We start from the raw sequence: 15075 nt of genomic DNA, 5'->3' as shown, positions 1-15075 counted from the left end.
GTAGGGGGAGTAGGATAGGGTATAAGGGAAATTACTGTGAGAGTCCAGAGTGCCAATAAATGTGTCTATGTGTCCTTGGGATGTTTTCGGAGCACATGAAAACATGTCCACGCATACATCAGTACTATTCCTTCACTGAAGGGATAACTGATAGCTGGGGGCAAAAGGATCATGGCCAAGTGTAGCGCAAGGTTGGGGCAGGGTCTGTGCCTCGGGAGGTAGGGCAACGAAGGGAAGGAAAGAAGGAGGGGGGGGACCCGGCCTCAGGGAATGGTCAGGCATAGACCACTGGAGACGGTCAGGGATGCTGGAAAGTCACAGACGCTGGGCAGAGGACAGGCCGTCACCTGAGGGCTGTTGGGGCAAATCCCAGCAGAACCAGCTGGTGGCAGTGGCCAGCCTGGCAGTCCCTACGCTCTGGGAAGTCCCTCAAAAAACACCCTTTTCAGAAATGCTAATGAAAATCTCAATATATCATCTCACACCTGTTTGGATGGCTATTATAAAAAAAACAAAAAACACCAAAAAAAAAATAACCGAAAGATAACGAGGGCTGGCCAGGATGTAGAGAAAAGGGAACCCTCGTGCACCGTTGGTGGGAATGCAAGTTGGTGCAGCCACTATGGAAAACAGTATTGGGGTTCCTCACAAAAATTAAAAATAAAACTACCTTATGACTCAGCAATCCCCCTTCTGGGTATTTATCTGAAGGAAATGAAATCAGGATCTTGAAGTGATATCTGTACTCCTATGTTCATTACAGCATCATTCACAATAGCCAAGGTATAGAAACAACCTAAGTGCTCACTGATGGATGAACGGATAAAGAAAATGTGATCATGTGTGTGTGTACACATACACACACACACACACACACACACACACACACATACACACACACAGATGAGGTCATGAGGTCTGACAATTAAGTTTGTGAACTTGTTGTAGCGATGTTGCTAACCTTTTTTGATATCGAGGGATTATTCATTATGAATTTGTACCAACTGGACAAACAGTCAAGTTTACTATTTGGAAGTGCTGAAGAGGCTGCGTGAAAAAGTCAGACGACTTGAACTTTTCACCAACAATTCATGGCTCTTGCATCACGACAATGCACCAGCTCACACGGCACTGTCTGTGAGGGAGTTTTTAGCCAGTAAACAAATAACTGTATTGGAACACCCTCCCTACTAAGCCTGATCTGGCCCCCAATGACTTCTTTCTTTACCCGAAGATAAAGGAAATATTGAAAGGAAAACATTTGGATGACATTCAGGATGACAGCTCTGATGGCCATTCCAGAAAGAGTTCCAAAATTGCTTTGAAGGGTGGATGCATAGCTTCCCAAGGGGAGTAATTTGAAGGTGACCGTAGTGATATTCAGCAATGAGGTATGTAGCACTTTTTCTAGGATGAGTTCGCAAACTTAATTGTCAGACATCGGGGTGTATGTGTGTGTGTGTGTGTGTGTGTATTATATATATATTATGAATATTATTAAAGGGTCCTGCCATTTACAACATAGATCCTAGAGGACATTATGCTAAGTGAGATACACCAGACACAGAAAGCAAATACAGCGTAGTCTTACTTATATGTGGAATCTAAAATAGTCAAACTCACAGAAGCCGAGAGGAGAGCAGCAGTTGTTTCCAGGGGCTGGGGGAGGGGGGGGGGAATGGGCAGATGTTGGTCAAAGGGTGCAGTTTCAGTTATGCAAAACGAGTAAGTTCTGGAGATTTAATGTACAGCATTACATTAGTTAGTGCTAATTGAGTGCCTGTAGTTAACTACACTATATTGTATATTTGAAGTTTGCTAAGAGAGTTGACCTTAAACGTATTCTTACCACACACAAAAGTGGTAACTATGTCAGATGATGGATAAGTAAGTTTGATTGTGCTCATCATTTCACAATCTGTACATATATCGTAACAGGTGCTACCATGTCGCAGTCAGTTTTTAAGGTCACCACCATCCGAGGAAGCTGGCCAGGCCAGGAGAACGGGGCTCCCGGGCAGAGAGCACCCAGGCCTGGCTCAGAGATGGCCTAGTCAGCACTAGGTGGGCTCCTCTTATGCCAGCATTGCCCCAGTGCTCAACCTGTGACTCTCCCTATGTGGGCCATATGACCTCTGGTGGCCATTGCTGTGGCTCAGGTGTGACCAGTCACCTGGATAAGCTTCATGTGACCACCAGGGCATCCTGTGTTCCTGTCGACAAGACATCTGTCCTCTACCTAACGAGCATTTCCTTGTTTAATCTTCACAACTACCCTAAGAAATCCATGAAACCCTAACCCCATTGTAAAGATGGGAAAGCAGAACCCAAGAAGAGAGGTGACTTCTGCCAGGGGCAAACTCAAGTGAGTTGGGGACCTAGATCTAGCTGATCTGAGGAACCTAATTCTCATCCACTATATGTGGGGGGACCCCAAGAGGCGTGCGCTAACAGTCTTACCAAAATGGATTTCACAATGCTGTTAATGGCGTGCAACAATGTCAAGGGCCATTATTGGGCATTTAGGGTATTTTAAATTATTGCACCATTGTTAAATTTGCGGTAGTAAACATTCTTGTGCTGAGAGCATTGTCCAAATCTCCTTTTTACTTCAGGCAAGCTCCAGGAGCAGCGCTGGTGGCGCAAAAGACGCGCGCGCTCTCCAGGATCTTAAGATTGACATTTATCAATTGTCAACACTCTTTCTAAATAGTAGGATCATTCCCATGGAGACCCCTCCAGGCAATGCCAGTGAAAACACTCCCTCACATCTGGTACCGTCTACTGGTACATGGGCTGCCACGGGAGGTAATGAGCACCTTGTCCCGGAGGGGATTAACTAGGTGCAGCGACTGTGTCAGGGCTGCTAAGATCAAGAGGGAACCTGTGTTGGTTGCAGGTGAACCTCAGCCACCTCAAGGAAACTTCTACGTCCCTGGGCCTCTCGGGCTAAGACTGAAAGCTCTGATTCTCTCTCTTTCCTCTTTTAATTTCCCCTTCAAGCCTTGCTACTTCTGCTCAAGCTTTCCCGGGTACATGGATTATTCCCAGAGCTGTCACCCATGCCCTGAACAGGGGGCGCGCTGCATGTCAGGCACATCTAACCTTACCTACGAGTGACGGAGAACCCTCGGGCTGTGGTGGTGAAGGGAGACTCACGTTGGTGTCACACAGACCTGGGGGCAAATCCCTTTTCTGCCACTTCCCAATGAGTGTCTTGGGGACAGGTGACTTCGTCTCCCTGAACGGTAATTTTCCTCCTCTACGAAATGAGAATCACTGTAGCCCCAACCCACAAGACTGTTAAATAGGACAAGCAAGTCTTCAACAAGGTCATTATTCATTTTCATAATACATTTTCATAATACGCTTATAAGAAGTAAAGTCATTATTTATTTTTATTGGTTTGGGGTTTGTTCATAAGATGCTTAGAACAGGACTAGCCTGCATGTGATGCTATAGGCAGCTTTCCACCCAATGGAATTTAAGGGTTCTTTCTCCTCCTCCCTCCAAAATATAGCTCCCCTCCTTCACTCATTATATCCATCGTTATATCATCTTTAATATCCATCGTTAGTCATCTTTGTGGATTAAGGCCTGGTGGCAGATTGCATTTCCATAGACACATCAGTAGCTTGCATACTACATACTCTTTCCACAAAGTGACTTTGACGTACCTCCCATGGAGAGGCAGGGTCTGTGTTGCCTTTCCTTGAACCTGGGTGGCCCTGTGGCTATGGTGGAAGTGACACTAGGTGACACAGTGTCACTTCCACAACTAAGTCATAAAAGGCAATACAAAACAAAGCCTTCTGCTTTGTTCCCTGGAACCCTGACACGAGTCCCTGAGCTGCCCCAGGTCTTGGCCCTGCCATTTGAGCAGTCTGGCTGCCTGAGGCCGCCATGCTCTGAGGAAGCCCCGAGACCAGCTCATGCAGAGAGAGCAGATAGGCATGCCAAGATGCCACGATGAAAGGGGAATGTCCCGGCAGCCCCAGCCACTCCAGCTTAGCCACCATTGACGGCACCCACAAGAGAGACCTGTGTCGGACCTGTCCAGCTGAGCCCTTCCCAGATTCTTGGCCCACAGAAACCCTCGGAGATAAAAAACAAAACAAAACAAAAAATGTGTTGCTGTATTAGGCCTCTTGGTTTTGGGATGATTTGTTATACAGCAATAGATAACTGATACAAACACGAAATCCTTCCCCTCAAGGAAAGGAAACAAACACTTTCACCTGCTGAGCGCCAGACACTGTGTCAGGTCCTTCTACTCTCAGTAATAATGATAATAAGAACAACGGCTTCCGTTTATTCAGCTTTTACAAGTCCCAAGCAATGGGCTACGGGTTTTACATATAGAATCTCAGTGCATCCTGATCACTGTCCTATGAGTACCCTATAGGTGCCATTGTCAGCCCCATTTTCCAGAAGAGAAAACTGAGGCTCAAAAAGATGAGACGACTTGTCCAAAGTCAAGGAGCCAGTAAATGGCAGAGCTAGGATTTGAACCTGGTTCCGAGTGACTTCTGAGGCTGCTCCTGTGATGTCAAAATGGCCTTTCCCAGGCGCAGAGAGGCCCTAACACTGATCAATGTCCACCAGAGTAGGGGCGAACCAGGGCTGTGTCTCAGGCTCCATTTGTCTCCCTTCTCTGTCCCCAGTGATTCTTCTCCTGGAAGCTTCCTGGGCTTCTCTCATTCTGTCCCCTCTCCTGCTCCCTCCCCAGTCCCAGGGAGACAGGGTGGTAGTGATCTGCCTGCCCAGCTGACCTAGGATGGTGACATCAGTCCTCACTCTGGCTGGGTCCCTGAGTACCAGAAAGGGCCCCTTAGGAAAGGAGGACTGAGACTCCAAACTCAGCAATTCCTGATCTCCTTCCCCAGGCAGCAGGTGACCTGGGGAGCAGCTGACCTCACAGCAGTTTCCATCATTCCCACACACAGACATTAACTATGGGTGTCCGTGTGCTGGCTACCTGGACCTGGGGACCAGCTGGGCCTGCGTGCTGCTGTGAGGGGCTTCCCACGAGTGCAGGACACAGGTAGGTAAGTCACTGCATTGTAGGATTAATGGAGTAATAGCAGCAACAGTGCCTTCCATCGAGAGAGTGTTTACTCAGCGCCAAACTTGGGGCTTGGGGCTTTACATATAGCATTATGTTTCATCTTGCCAGGACACCATGAGTAGGCACTCCTGTCATCCCCATTTACAGGGAAGGAAACTGAGGCTCAGAGAGTCTAAATGTTAACTGAAAGCCACACAGAAACCCCATGCTCTAAGATTCCAAACATATCAAGTAGGGAACTAGAGGTGTGCTCTCTCTCTGAAAGCAAGGAGCCTCAGGGGTGGAGGGACAGGGAAGAGGCAGATGACCACCTGGAGGTGGTGGCGTTTGAGCTGGGCCTGGCAACATGAGTAAGAGTTTGACAGGTGGAGACGGGAAGGGCTGGCGTCCCGGGGCAGAGGACTCAGAGGAGCAGAAGCATGGCCTAGAGCACGCCCGGGGCCAGGGGTGGGGGTAAATGAGGAAGTCAGAAAGGGGCGCTAGGGCTTGTTGACAGTGAAGGGCCTCTGCCGGCCAGACTCAGAGCTGGGCCTCTGTCCTGCAGGTGATGACGAAGCTGGCTGACTTTGAGAGGAGGGTGTGGGATTAGACGTGCGCCCATGGTGGAAGTGGGCACGGGGCTGGAGGGGCGGCCTGGGAGGAGACACTGGCTCCCACCCAGCCTCATCGCCTCCGTTCCAACCTCTGTGCTCTCCCCAGGCCAGCGGAAGGGAAGACAGGGATGACCAGACCCTCCCCAGGAGGCTGGGAAACGTGGGAGAGACTACATCAGTCAGGACTAATAGATCATCACCGTCTTGACCTAGAGTATTGGTCTTCATTCTTCCCTTGAAAGCGATGCTGCTAGAGGGAAATGCTGAACTCAAGTAGGGGGGTCTCTCAAATAAAGGCATTTCAGGCAGGACAGCCGGAATATCTGTGGGTAAGGTGGTGCTCTCCCCACCTGGGACCTTCTCCAATACCGCTTATCACCATTGACTCCTAGAAGTGTTTTGGCGTCTTCTCGCCCACCTCTTCCTTGGGAATAGAAGCCCTTAGTTTCACCTTAGTTTCACCCTCTAACTTCCCTCTCTCCGGCCTCGTGCTGTCTTTACCCCTCAGATTTCATCTCCGCTTCTGCTTTAGATGCGAAAGCAGAACCGATGGGCAGAGGATTAAGAAGGGTGGCGAGTGGGGAGGAACCCTCGAGTCTTCCCTGGTAGCCTGTACCTTTAAGGGCAGGGGCGGGGCGAGCCCTAAGGGACGTGTCCTTGGGGGGGGGAACAGGGTTGTGTAAGGGGCGGGGCGAGCCCTGGACTAGCCCAGGGACCAGCCCCAGACGCTGAAGCAGGCGGGGATCGGGAAGGCCGTGAGGCTCGGCGAGGTCAAGGTTTGGAGGTTACGGGTCCGAGGCCCCGCCTGAGGTAAGAGGAGCCTGCCCACCTTCTAGGACACCGCGGGAAGACCCTGCGCCCGAAGTTAAACTTCTACGCATCCGTCGGAATTGGGAAACGGAGCACGTTGACGTTCTCGGCGTCTCGCCCCTAAAAAGTGCAGCCGCAAAGGTGGTCGCAGTCCGACTTTTCTGCCCCCTGCCCCTTCCTATTAGGTCTGCAGAACTTCCGAGCGTCTGAGCGCCTGGCACCGGACAGGCGCACGGGAGACGCTCAATAAATGTTCCCTTGTGGATGAGTAGAAGAAATCGGAGGCCAATAGGAAGGAGAAGCGTGTTGATCCTCAAGTTGGGGACACCAGAGGCGCGAGCATTTATTGAACCCTTATTGTAGGCGCTGACAAGCCAGTCTTTGTCTCCATTTTACCGAGGAATCAGAGGCTCAGAGAGATGAAGGCACCTCCCCAAGGCTGCACAGCTCGTAAGTGACTGAGACTGAATTGGAAACCTGGGGCCTCTGGTTCCAAGTCAGCACTTCCAAGTCGGTGACAAGTGAAGTTCAGGGGAACAAACCGAAGAGGGAAGAGTCAACAGGTGAGGAAAGAGTCCTGGGACAGGGCGTTTCTACCCTCTCCTCCCGGCTTTACTTCCTCAGGGCCTCCTCCCCGCCATCCTGCCTCAGCCAGGACGTTGAGAAACGCCTGTGCAAAGGATTGCAAAAAACAAAACAAAAAAAACACAACGTTGCTTTTTGGACTGTGTTTTTTTTTTTTTTATGGCAAGAGTAAGACATGCTCATCTAAATATGTGGAAGAGCCAAAAGAAGGCGATTAGTGTGCCAAGGATTTTTTTCCCCCAGTTTAATTTCTTTGGAAGAAAAATGAAGCCGGTTTTGCCCTGGTGCTGAGGGAAAAGGCCGAGTCGTGGCGGAATCTGCTAAACAGGCTGTGTGACTTTGAGCAATTCAGCTCCCTCCGGGCCTCCATTTCCCTATCAGAGGCACTGTTGGCTTTGTGACCTCCTTGCTGTGTGACCTCAGGCAGGTTATGGAACTTCTCTGAGCCCCAGCTCCCTCCTCTAAAAGGAGAGGGACAATAAGCTCTCCAGAGTTGTTCTGAGAACTAGATAAAGGAGCTGAGAGTGAGGAAAGAGCCTACCTCTGTGCCCCAGTTTGCTCATCTCTAAAATGGGAGTAATTGTAGTGCCCCCTACTGACGAGTTGTGGGCATTAAATGAGGTCATCGGTGTTATGTGCTTGGCTCATTGTAAGACAGAACAGCATTGCTTAGTAGTCTCAAACTGGTGGCCCAGAGGCCAAATCCACTCCCAAAAGTGTGTTTTTATCTTTGCCCTGAGGACTTGCCCAGTCCCCACCACTGCCCACTTCCTGTATTTATCTCACCCACCTAGCCCCCAGAGACAAGAATCTCTGAATTCCCAATCTCAGGATAGTCCCTTCCAGCATATTCTCAGTTCAGGATAAGGAAGAGTGTCCTAGGTTTCCATGGAGATATTACTGGGGGCACAGGAAGAAGAGCATATCTAATCTGTTTACTGAATGTGGGGGCAGCTGGGTCCCTCCAGCAACCTCCATCCAGAGTGTGGGTTTCTACATTGGTTTTTCTTTGGTGGGGGGAGGAGAATGGGCAGTTTCTCAGGTGAAAAGTTTTCAGGCTCCTCCTGCTGGGTCCTGGGGTCTTCAGTGACACTGTCCCTCTTTCCCACACCCTGCAGGTCGCTGGAGCTGCCAGCCATTTGGAACTGAAACACTGCAGAAGAGGAAGCAGAGTGTGAAGGCCAGGCCCCGTGGGGGCTGATGGCCGGCAGACAGCTGAATGTGCCCTGGGTGCTGCATTTACTCTGCGTGCTGCTGATGGGGACAGTGTCCAGGGCCAGTGGCCCTTCTATGGGGACCCACACCAGCCCCGAGTTTCCAGCCTCCGGTTTGAACCAGACCCTCATGGTAGATGTGAGTATCCATGCAGGAAGCTGGCATCGGGTGGGGGTATATTCATCCAATCATCACATACCTATTGAGCATCTACTATGTGCCAGGCACTGAGCTGATCCCTGGGATATACCAGGCAACAACAGGCACAAAAATCCTTGTCTTCATGGAGCTAACAGTCTCCTGGGAGGACAGATAAAGAAGCAAACATTTCAAATGAAGGTGGTAAGATACTAAGTGTCCTGCAAATAATAGGATCAAGTGATATGGGGGAGGGTATATTTCCAACTGTTTCAGATTGGGTGGTCACAGATGGCTTCTATGAGGAAGCGACCTTTGAGTCAAGCCCTGAATGGAGAATAGAAGCCACTTATACAGATATCTGGGGGAAGAGCATTCCAGGCAGAAGAGAATAGCAGGTGCAAAGGCCCTGAAGCACGCGTAGTGTGTTCCTGTAGCAGTGAGGATGCCAGAATGACTGGAATAGGGTGCGTGAGGGGGACAGTGTTAAAAGATGAGGATGAAGAGGTAGTGGTGGCCAGATTACAAAAGATCTTATAGGCTGAGACTAGGAGGTGAGATTTGTTTTATAATAGTGGGGAGCCACTGGAGGGTTTAAGCAGAAGGATGTCAAAATCAGATTTGTTCCTTCAAGGGATCTCTCTGGCTCCTCTGGGAGAATGGAACTAGAGGGGGTAAGAGTGGCAGCAGGGGGACCAGTGGGGAGGCTCCTGCAGCTATCCAGGTGAGCGATGGTGAGTGTGGGATATAGAAAAATAGTGGTAGGATTTGGGATAAATGTTGGAGGCACAAGGAGTGGGATATACTGATGATGTGACGGAGGGGTGTGGAGTTGGGAGAAAGAGAGGGGTCAAAGGTGGCCAGATTCCTGGCCTTAGCAACCGGGGGGATGGTGTGCCGTTAACTTGGATACATGCAGAGAGGAGCAATGGTGTTGCTTAGGTGAGAGGCAAGCAGGCTTCCTCCCAGAAAGGGAGGTTATGGGTCATTGAGAACTTGCATCATTTCGATGTCTGTGAGGGGAGGAGAGGTCACATTGGATCCAGAGTGAGCGACTGAGGGCAGGGGACTGCTCAGGATGACCCCCTGGAGTCCCCTCCAGCTGCAGGGGGCTGGAGCTCTCCCCTTGGATTTTCTTCAGCTGGAGAATGAGATAATGTCCCTCCCCGCTTGTAACAATGGGCTAAGAGTGTTTAGTGCCCTCCCCAACTTTATAGGGCTGCAAAGTGCTTTCATGCCCACCCATCCGAGGCAAGTGAATAGGTAATTATACCCATTTTACAGGTGGGAAAGTGGTTTGTGGTTCTAAAATTGACTGCTGCCTCTTGGGGCATGCTCCTGGGGGGCAGGAAAACTGGGGTTAACTGTAGTTCGTGCCAGATCATCTGAGTTATCGAGCGCTGTACCAAGCTCACCAAATCCCTCCCCCCGCCCCCTCTGAGATGGGTATGATTATCGCTGTGCTGCCATTGAGGACGCCATGAGGGAAATGACAGGAGTTGGGATGTGAACTCATGGCCACCTCATGCTGAATTCACACCACCTTCCCGGGATAGACACAGGCAGTTGCCTTCTGGAAGCCCCCCGGCCTCTGGCCTGCCACTGTCCAAGGAGTCTGCAGGCTTGGAAAGGCCACCCGCTCCTCACCTACATTCTTTTTGAGTAGTCACTAAGTCAACCAATATTTATTGAGCACCTACTATGTGCCAGGAACTGTGCCACATGCTGGAGGTGTAGCAGGGAGCAGATAAACATGGTCCCTGCCCTCACGGGGCTTACACTCTAGCGGGGGACACGGATGAGAAACAAGTCAGCAAGTAGACCCACAGGATGATTTCGCTTGGCGGTGAGAATAACAGAAAAGAGAACGGAGATGTGATGGAGTGAGCTAGGGAAGGGGTGGCTGCTTTGCCTCAGGCCGTCAGGGAAGGCCTCGGTTTTCTCATCCGGGAAGTGGAAACAATTGTACCAACTTCCTAGGTCTGTTATGATGACTGAGTGAGATGGTGCCCAGAGTATGTGGCAAAACAGTTATGAGGACCTACTACGTGCCAGGCACTGCGCAAGATTTTGGTGGGAGAGAGGCAGACATTACACAAATCTGTGATCCTACAAATAACTGGGGGATTTGAAAGTCCTGGGGCGATGAGAACTTATAACTGTGGGATCTGACGTAGGCTGGGGTAGTCAAGGAAGGCTTTCCAGAAGAAGCATCTTGGGAACTAAGAACTAGAGGATGAGTGTGGATTAACTGGGGGAAAGAAGGAGGGGTGTGCCGGGCAGACGGAACCACACAGGAAATCGGTACAGTAGGCTGTGTTGCATCAGTTGAGAACAAGTGATCAAGGCAGGCATGGGGAGAGGGCCAGGGGGTTCTGAGAAAAGAAACTTCATCTCCAGTTTGGTGTCGGTGGGAGTTCAGAGAGGGCTTGTGAGGAGGTGGCACTGTGATTTGACAAAGTATTTTTGTTTTTTTAATTATGGCAAAATATACACAACCTAAAATTAACCATCTTAACCATATTTAAGTGTACAGCTCAGTGGCATTAAGTACATTCACATTGTTGTGCAACCATCAGGAACATCATCTCCAGAACTCTTTTACTCTTTTGTCTTGCAAAACTGAAGCTCTGTACCCGTTAAACAGTCACCACCATCCCCACCTCTCCCCTCCCACGCCTCACTTCCTCCTCCTCCCAGCCCCTGGCAACCACCATTCTGCTTTCTGCCTCTATGAATTTGTCTATTCCAGGTACCTCATAGGAATAGAAGTATACAGCATTTGTCTTTGTGACTAGCTTATTTCACTTAGCGTAACGTTCTCAAGGTTCATCCACATGGTAGCACGGGTCAGAATTTTCTTTCTTTGTAAGGCCGAATAATATTCCATTATATGAATACACCATATTTTTGTATCCATCCTTTTGTTGAGGGATACTTGGGTTTGTTTTCAAACCTTTTGGCCGTTGCAAATGATGCTGCTACGAACATGGGTATATAAGTACCTTTTTGAGACCTTGTTTTCACTTCTTTGGGGTATATACCCAGAAGTGGATTTGTGGGATCATATGGCAGTTCTATTTTGAGTTTTTTGGGGGGACTTCTATGTTGTATTCCATAGCAACAACGCCATTGTACATTCCTACCAACAGGGCACAAGGATTCCGATTTCTCCATACTTTTGCCAACACGTGTTATTTATTTATTTGTAATAATAGCCATCCGAATGGAGTTGAGATGGTTTTGACAAAGCTTTTGAACAAAACGCTTGAGAAAGGGGACCTTCTAGGCTGTCAACGTAAGAAACAGCCCAATCTGTAGAGAATTTTTATAAGAGCTTATTTGAGCCAAACTGACGGCATATGCCGGGGAGCACGATCTCAAATGCTCCCGAGAATGACAGTTTTGCAGCTTCTTTTATGCATTTGGAATTAAGGAGGGGACATACATGGAGGTGGAAGAAAGCAAGGAGGGGATTGGATCACAGGACAGTTAAGATTATGTGCCCTCTTGAGGGTTAATGCCCCTTCCAGGGGTATTACTTATGGCATTTCAAAGGTGTGTTAGCCTCGATACACAAGCACAACACAGGGCTGGCTTAAGACCTTTCCCTACAGAAGTTAGAGGCCTGGGGCGTGACTACCCACCACAACCTGCCCAGTTGGGAATTTATGATCAGAAACCGTTTTTTGTTTTTTTTGGTCCTCAAGGCCAAGGGCATAGCTTAAGCAAAATGCATGGCATGACAGGACAAAGGGCTAATATCCATTATATAGAGAGTTACTACAAGTCAAGAAGAAAAGGCCAATACAGTAATACCTTGTTTTGCGAGCATAATTCGTTCCAGAAACAAACTACTCATATTGCAAGACATCGCTCATTTACCACGTTCAAATGTATTAGAAATGTTTGCTCGTCTTGCGGAACACTCGCAAACCACGTTACTCCCAATCCAAGGTTTTATTGTATTCCAGTTGAAAAACCTGGCCGTCGAAAGAAGGACTACCAGTGACTACTGGGAATTGCAATGGGACAAGGAGGCCCCTACCAAATCGGCCGGAACGAGACTGTGGCAGACACACGTTCATTTCCCATTGCTGGTGGGAGTGGGTATGATAACTAGAGCTTCGGGGAGGGCATTTTGGCAAAATCCATCAATGTTTAAGATGCTTATCCCTCTGCAACAGACACGGCCAGGGAGGGCCCTGCCCAGGTCCTTGGGCCCCGACCATTTGGATGGGTTTCTGTTGTCTTCTAGCCGCCAGCACTGTTTCCAAATCCCTGATAAGCGTGGTGGGTGGAAAAGCTGGGAAGGTAGCCCCTCCCTCCTCAGGAGTTCTCACTAATGACGGACAGGAGTTGGTGTATAAATACCCAGCTCTTTCACCCCTGGGAACAGTTCTCAACCTAGCCTTCCCTGTTGCTTTCCCTTCCCACGTCCCACGTCCCATGCTGCTGCCTGGATTCTATACACCTCCCAGATCTACAAGTTACATAGTCAGGCAGACATTGCAGGTTCGGTCCCAGACCACCGCCATAAAGCAAATGCCGCAATAAATCAAGTCGCACGGATTTTTAGGTTTCTTAGGCCACACGAAAAGTTATGTTGACACTAGACTGTGCTGCATCATGATGATGAAAAAGTGAAATGTGGTAATGATACAGGAAAAGACAAGAGAGTCCTTGGCTTCACATAGGAAAGAATTCAAACGTGAGCCTATATAGAGTTTAAAGTAAAATAAGTTTATTTAGCAGAGAGTAAGAAAACAACCCCCCTCTCCCCTCCGCCCAGCCCCATAGACAGAGTGGTGGTCTCTTATTGCTAGTGGAAGAGAGACCCCTTCCATCCCCTGGCCTAGGGTGTATCTGTGTTTTCTGCTTCCATGGAAAATTCACTGGTATAGTGGGGGTGGGGTGGGGAAGGAGGATAGAAGAACAATGGTAAGTTTATCTTTAACTTCAGTAAGATGCAAGAAGAATAGAGGCACGTTGGCTCTTAGCTCTTGTAAAGCACAGCCTGTGTTTAATTGACCCTGGGCTTAATAGGATGGTCCACATGGCTCTGGCATTGATTACCTTCTGCCCAAGTTTTGTGTCTTGGACCATTTAGGCAGCAGGCTTGGAATCCAACCTCTTAATTCCTTCTTCTGCAAAAAATAGTCCTCATGCCCCTTCCCTCTATTAGCGAGAATTACCAAAATGTGCCACTTAAGTGAGCAAATGCTGTTGGAAAAAATAGCGCTCATAGATTGCTTGACCCAGGGTTGCCACAAACCTTCAATCTGTAAAAAACCGTAATACCTGCGAAGTGGCATAAAATGAGGTACCCCTGTACATCCTTGTCTCTGGGTTGCTTCTGGAGAAACCGAGGCTAGGATATGCTCTGATTCAGCACTTTCACTACTAGAATTCTCTCTGGCAAGATATTCGCACATGTGCTCAGAGAGTCACGTGCAAGGAAGCTCATTGTTGGTATTACTGGAAAATTAGACACACCCAAATTCCCACCAGTAGGGCAGTGTTCTCTCTGCGATGTATCTTCCGTAGTATGAAATACCCTGCTGCTGTGAAAAAGACTCTACAGCAGCGGTTCTCAACCTTCCTAATGCTGCGACCCCTTAATACAGTTCCTCATGTTGTGATGACCCCCAACCATAAAATTATTTACGTTGCTACTCTATAACTGTAATTTTGCTACTGTTATGAATCGTAATGTAAATATCTTTTTGTTTTCCGGTGGTCTTAGGCGACCCCTATGAAAGGGTCGTTCGACCCCCAAAGGGGTCGTGACCCACAGGTTGAGAACCGCTGCTCTACAGGGAGGCAGGGGGTGGTGATAGTAAAATTAGGGGTTCTAGATTCTCAAATGGCCTGATTCCCAACCCTGACTCTACCACTATGTGGATCCGTGACACAGCCTTAGTCTTCTTATCTATGTAATGGGCACGATAATAGTACCTTCCTCATGAGGCTGTTGTGCAGATTAACTGAGATGCATTTTAAGCTCCTAGCACTGTGCTGGGCATCTAGGAATCACTCAGAATGTTTTGACCTTATCAGCGTTGTCATCATTATGTGACATCAATATGTTACGGCACATACATGAAGTGGTAAAAGCCAATTGCAGAAACAAGAGATTTAGGATGGATCCAATTCTGTAAAACAAAAACTGTAAAGTAGGATGTCTATACCAATGGCACTGAACTGAGAAATGTCTGTAAGGGTGTGCTTCAAACTGATTGTGGTGGGAACCTTTGGAGAGAGGTGGGATAATGGAGGGCAGGGGTGGGAAGGGGGAATTTAGAAACCTTTATATGTTGTTTGTTGTTTATTTTTAAATTTTTAATTTATTTTTTATTTTTAAAGGTTTTATTGGGGAATCAAGGAAGGGGAACAGTGTTGGGTAATTGGGGAAGGGGAACAGCTAAGTTGTTGTCCTTCAGTCTTAGTTGTGGAGGGCACAGCTAGCTCAGCTCCAAGTCCAGTCGCCGTCCTCAGCTCAAGGTGCCCTGTTCAATCTTAGTTGCGGGTGGGCGTAGCCATCATCCCATGTGGGAGTCGAACCAGCAACCTTGTTGTTAGGAGCATGTGCTTCTACCAGCTGAGCCACCTGTTGGCAGCTCAGCCGCAGCTCAGCTTGGATGCAGCTCACTGGCCCATGTGGGA

General features: G+C 48.7%; 1 protein-coding gene across 1 annotated transcript in view; it reads left to right on the top strand.

Annotated features, from left to right (window-relative positions):
- The first annotated feature begins 6378 nt into the window (after window positions 1-6378).
- The window catches only part of SLC8B1 (solute carrier family 8 member B1), a 24910-nt gene continuing 16213 nt past the window's right edge, over window positions 6379-15075 (top strand). The window contains exons 1-2 of the mRNA XM_019641666.1: window positions 6379-7034; window positions 8175-8409. Of these exons, the coding sequence (XP_019497211.1) occupies window positions 8257-8409 (153 nt within the window). The 5' untranslated portion in view covers window positions 6379-7034; window positions 8175-8256. The remainder of the gene's footprint in view (window positions 7035-8174; window positions 8410-15075) is intronic.

The sequence above is a fragment of the Hipposideros armiger genome, unplaced genomic scaffold (genome assembly GCF_001890085.2).
Source record: "Hipposideros armiger isolate ML-2016 unplaced genomic scaffold, ASM189008v1 scaffold_62, whole genome shotgun sequence".
NCBI classification, from domain to species: Eukaryota; Metazoa; Chordata; class Mammalia; order Chiroptera; family Hipposideridae; genus Hipposideros; species Hipposideros armiger.
The sequence above is the reverse complement of the archived record's forward strand: the minus strand, read 5'-3'. Positions and strand labels throughout refer to the sequence as shown.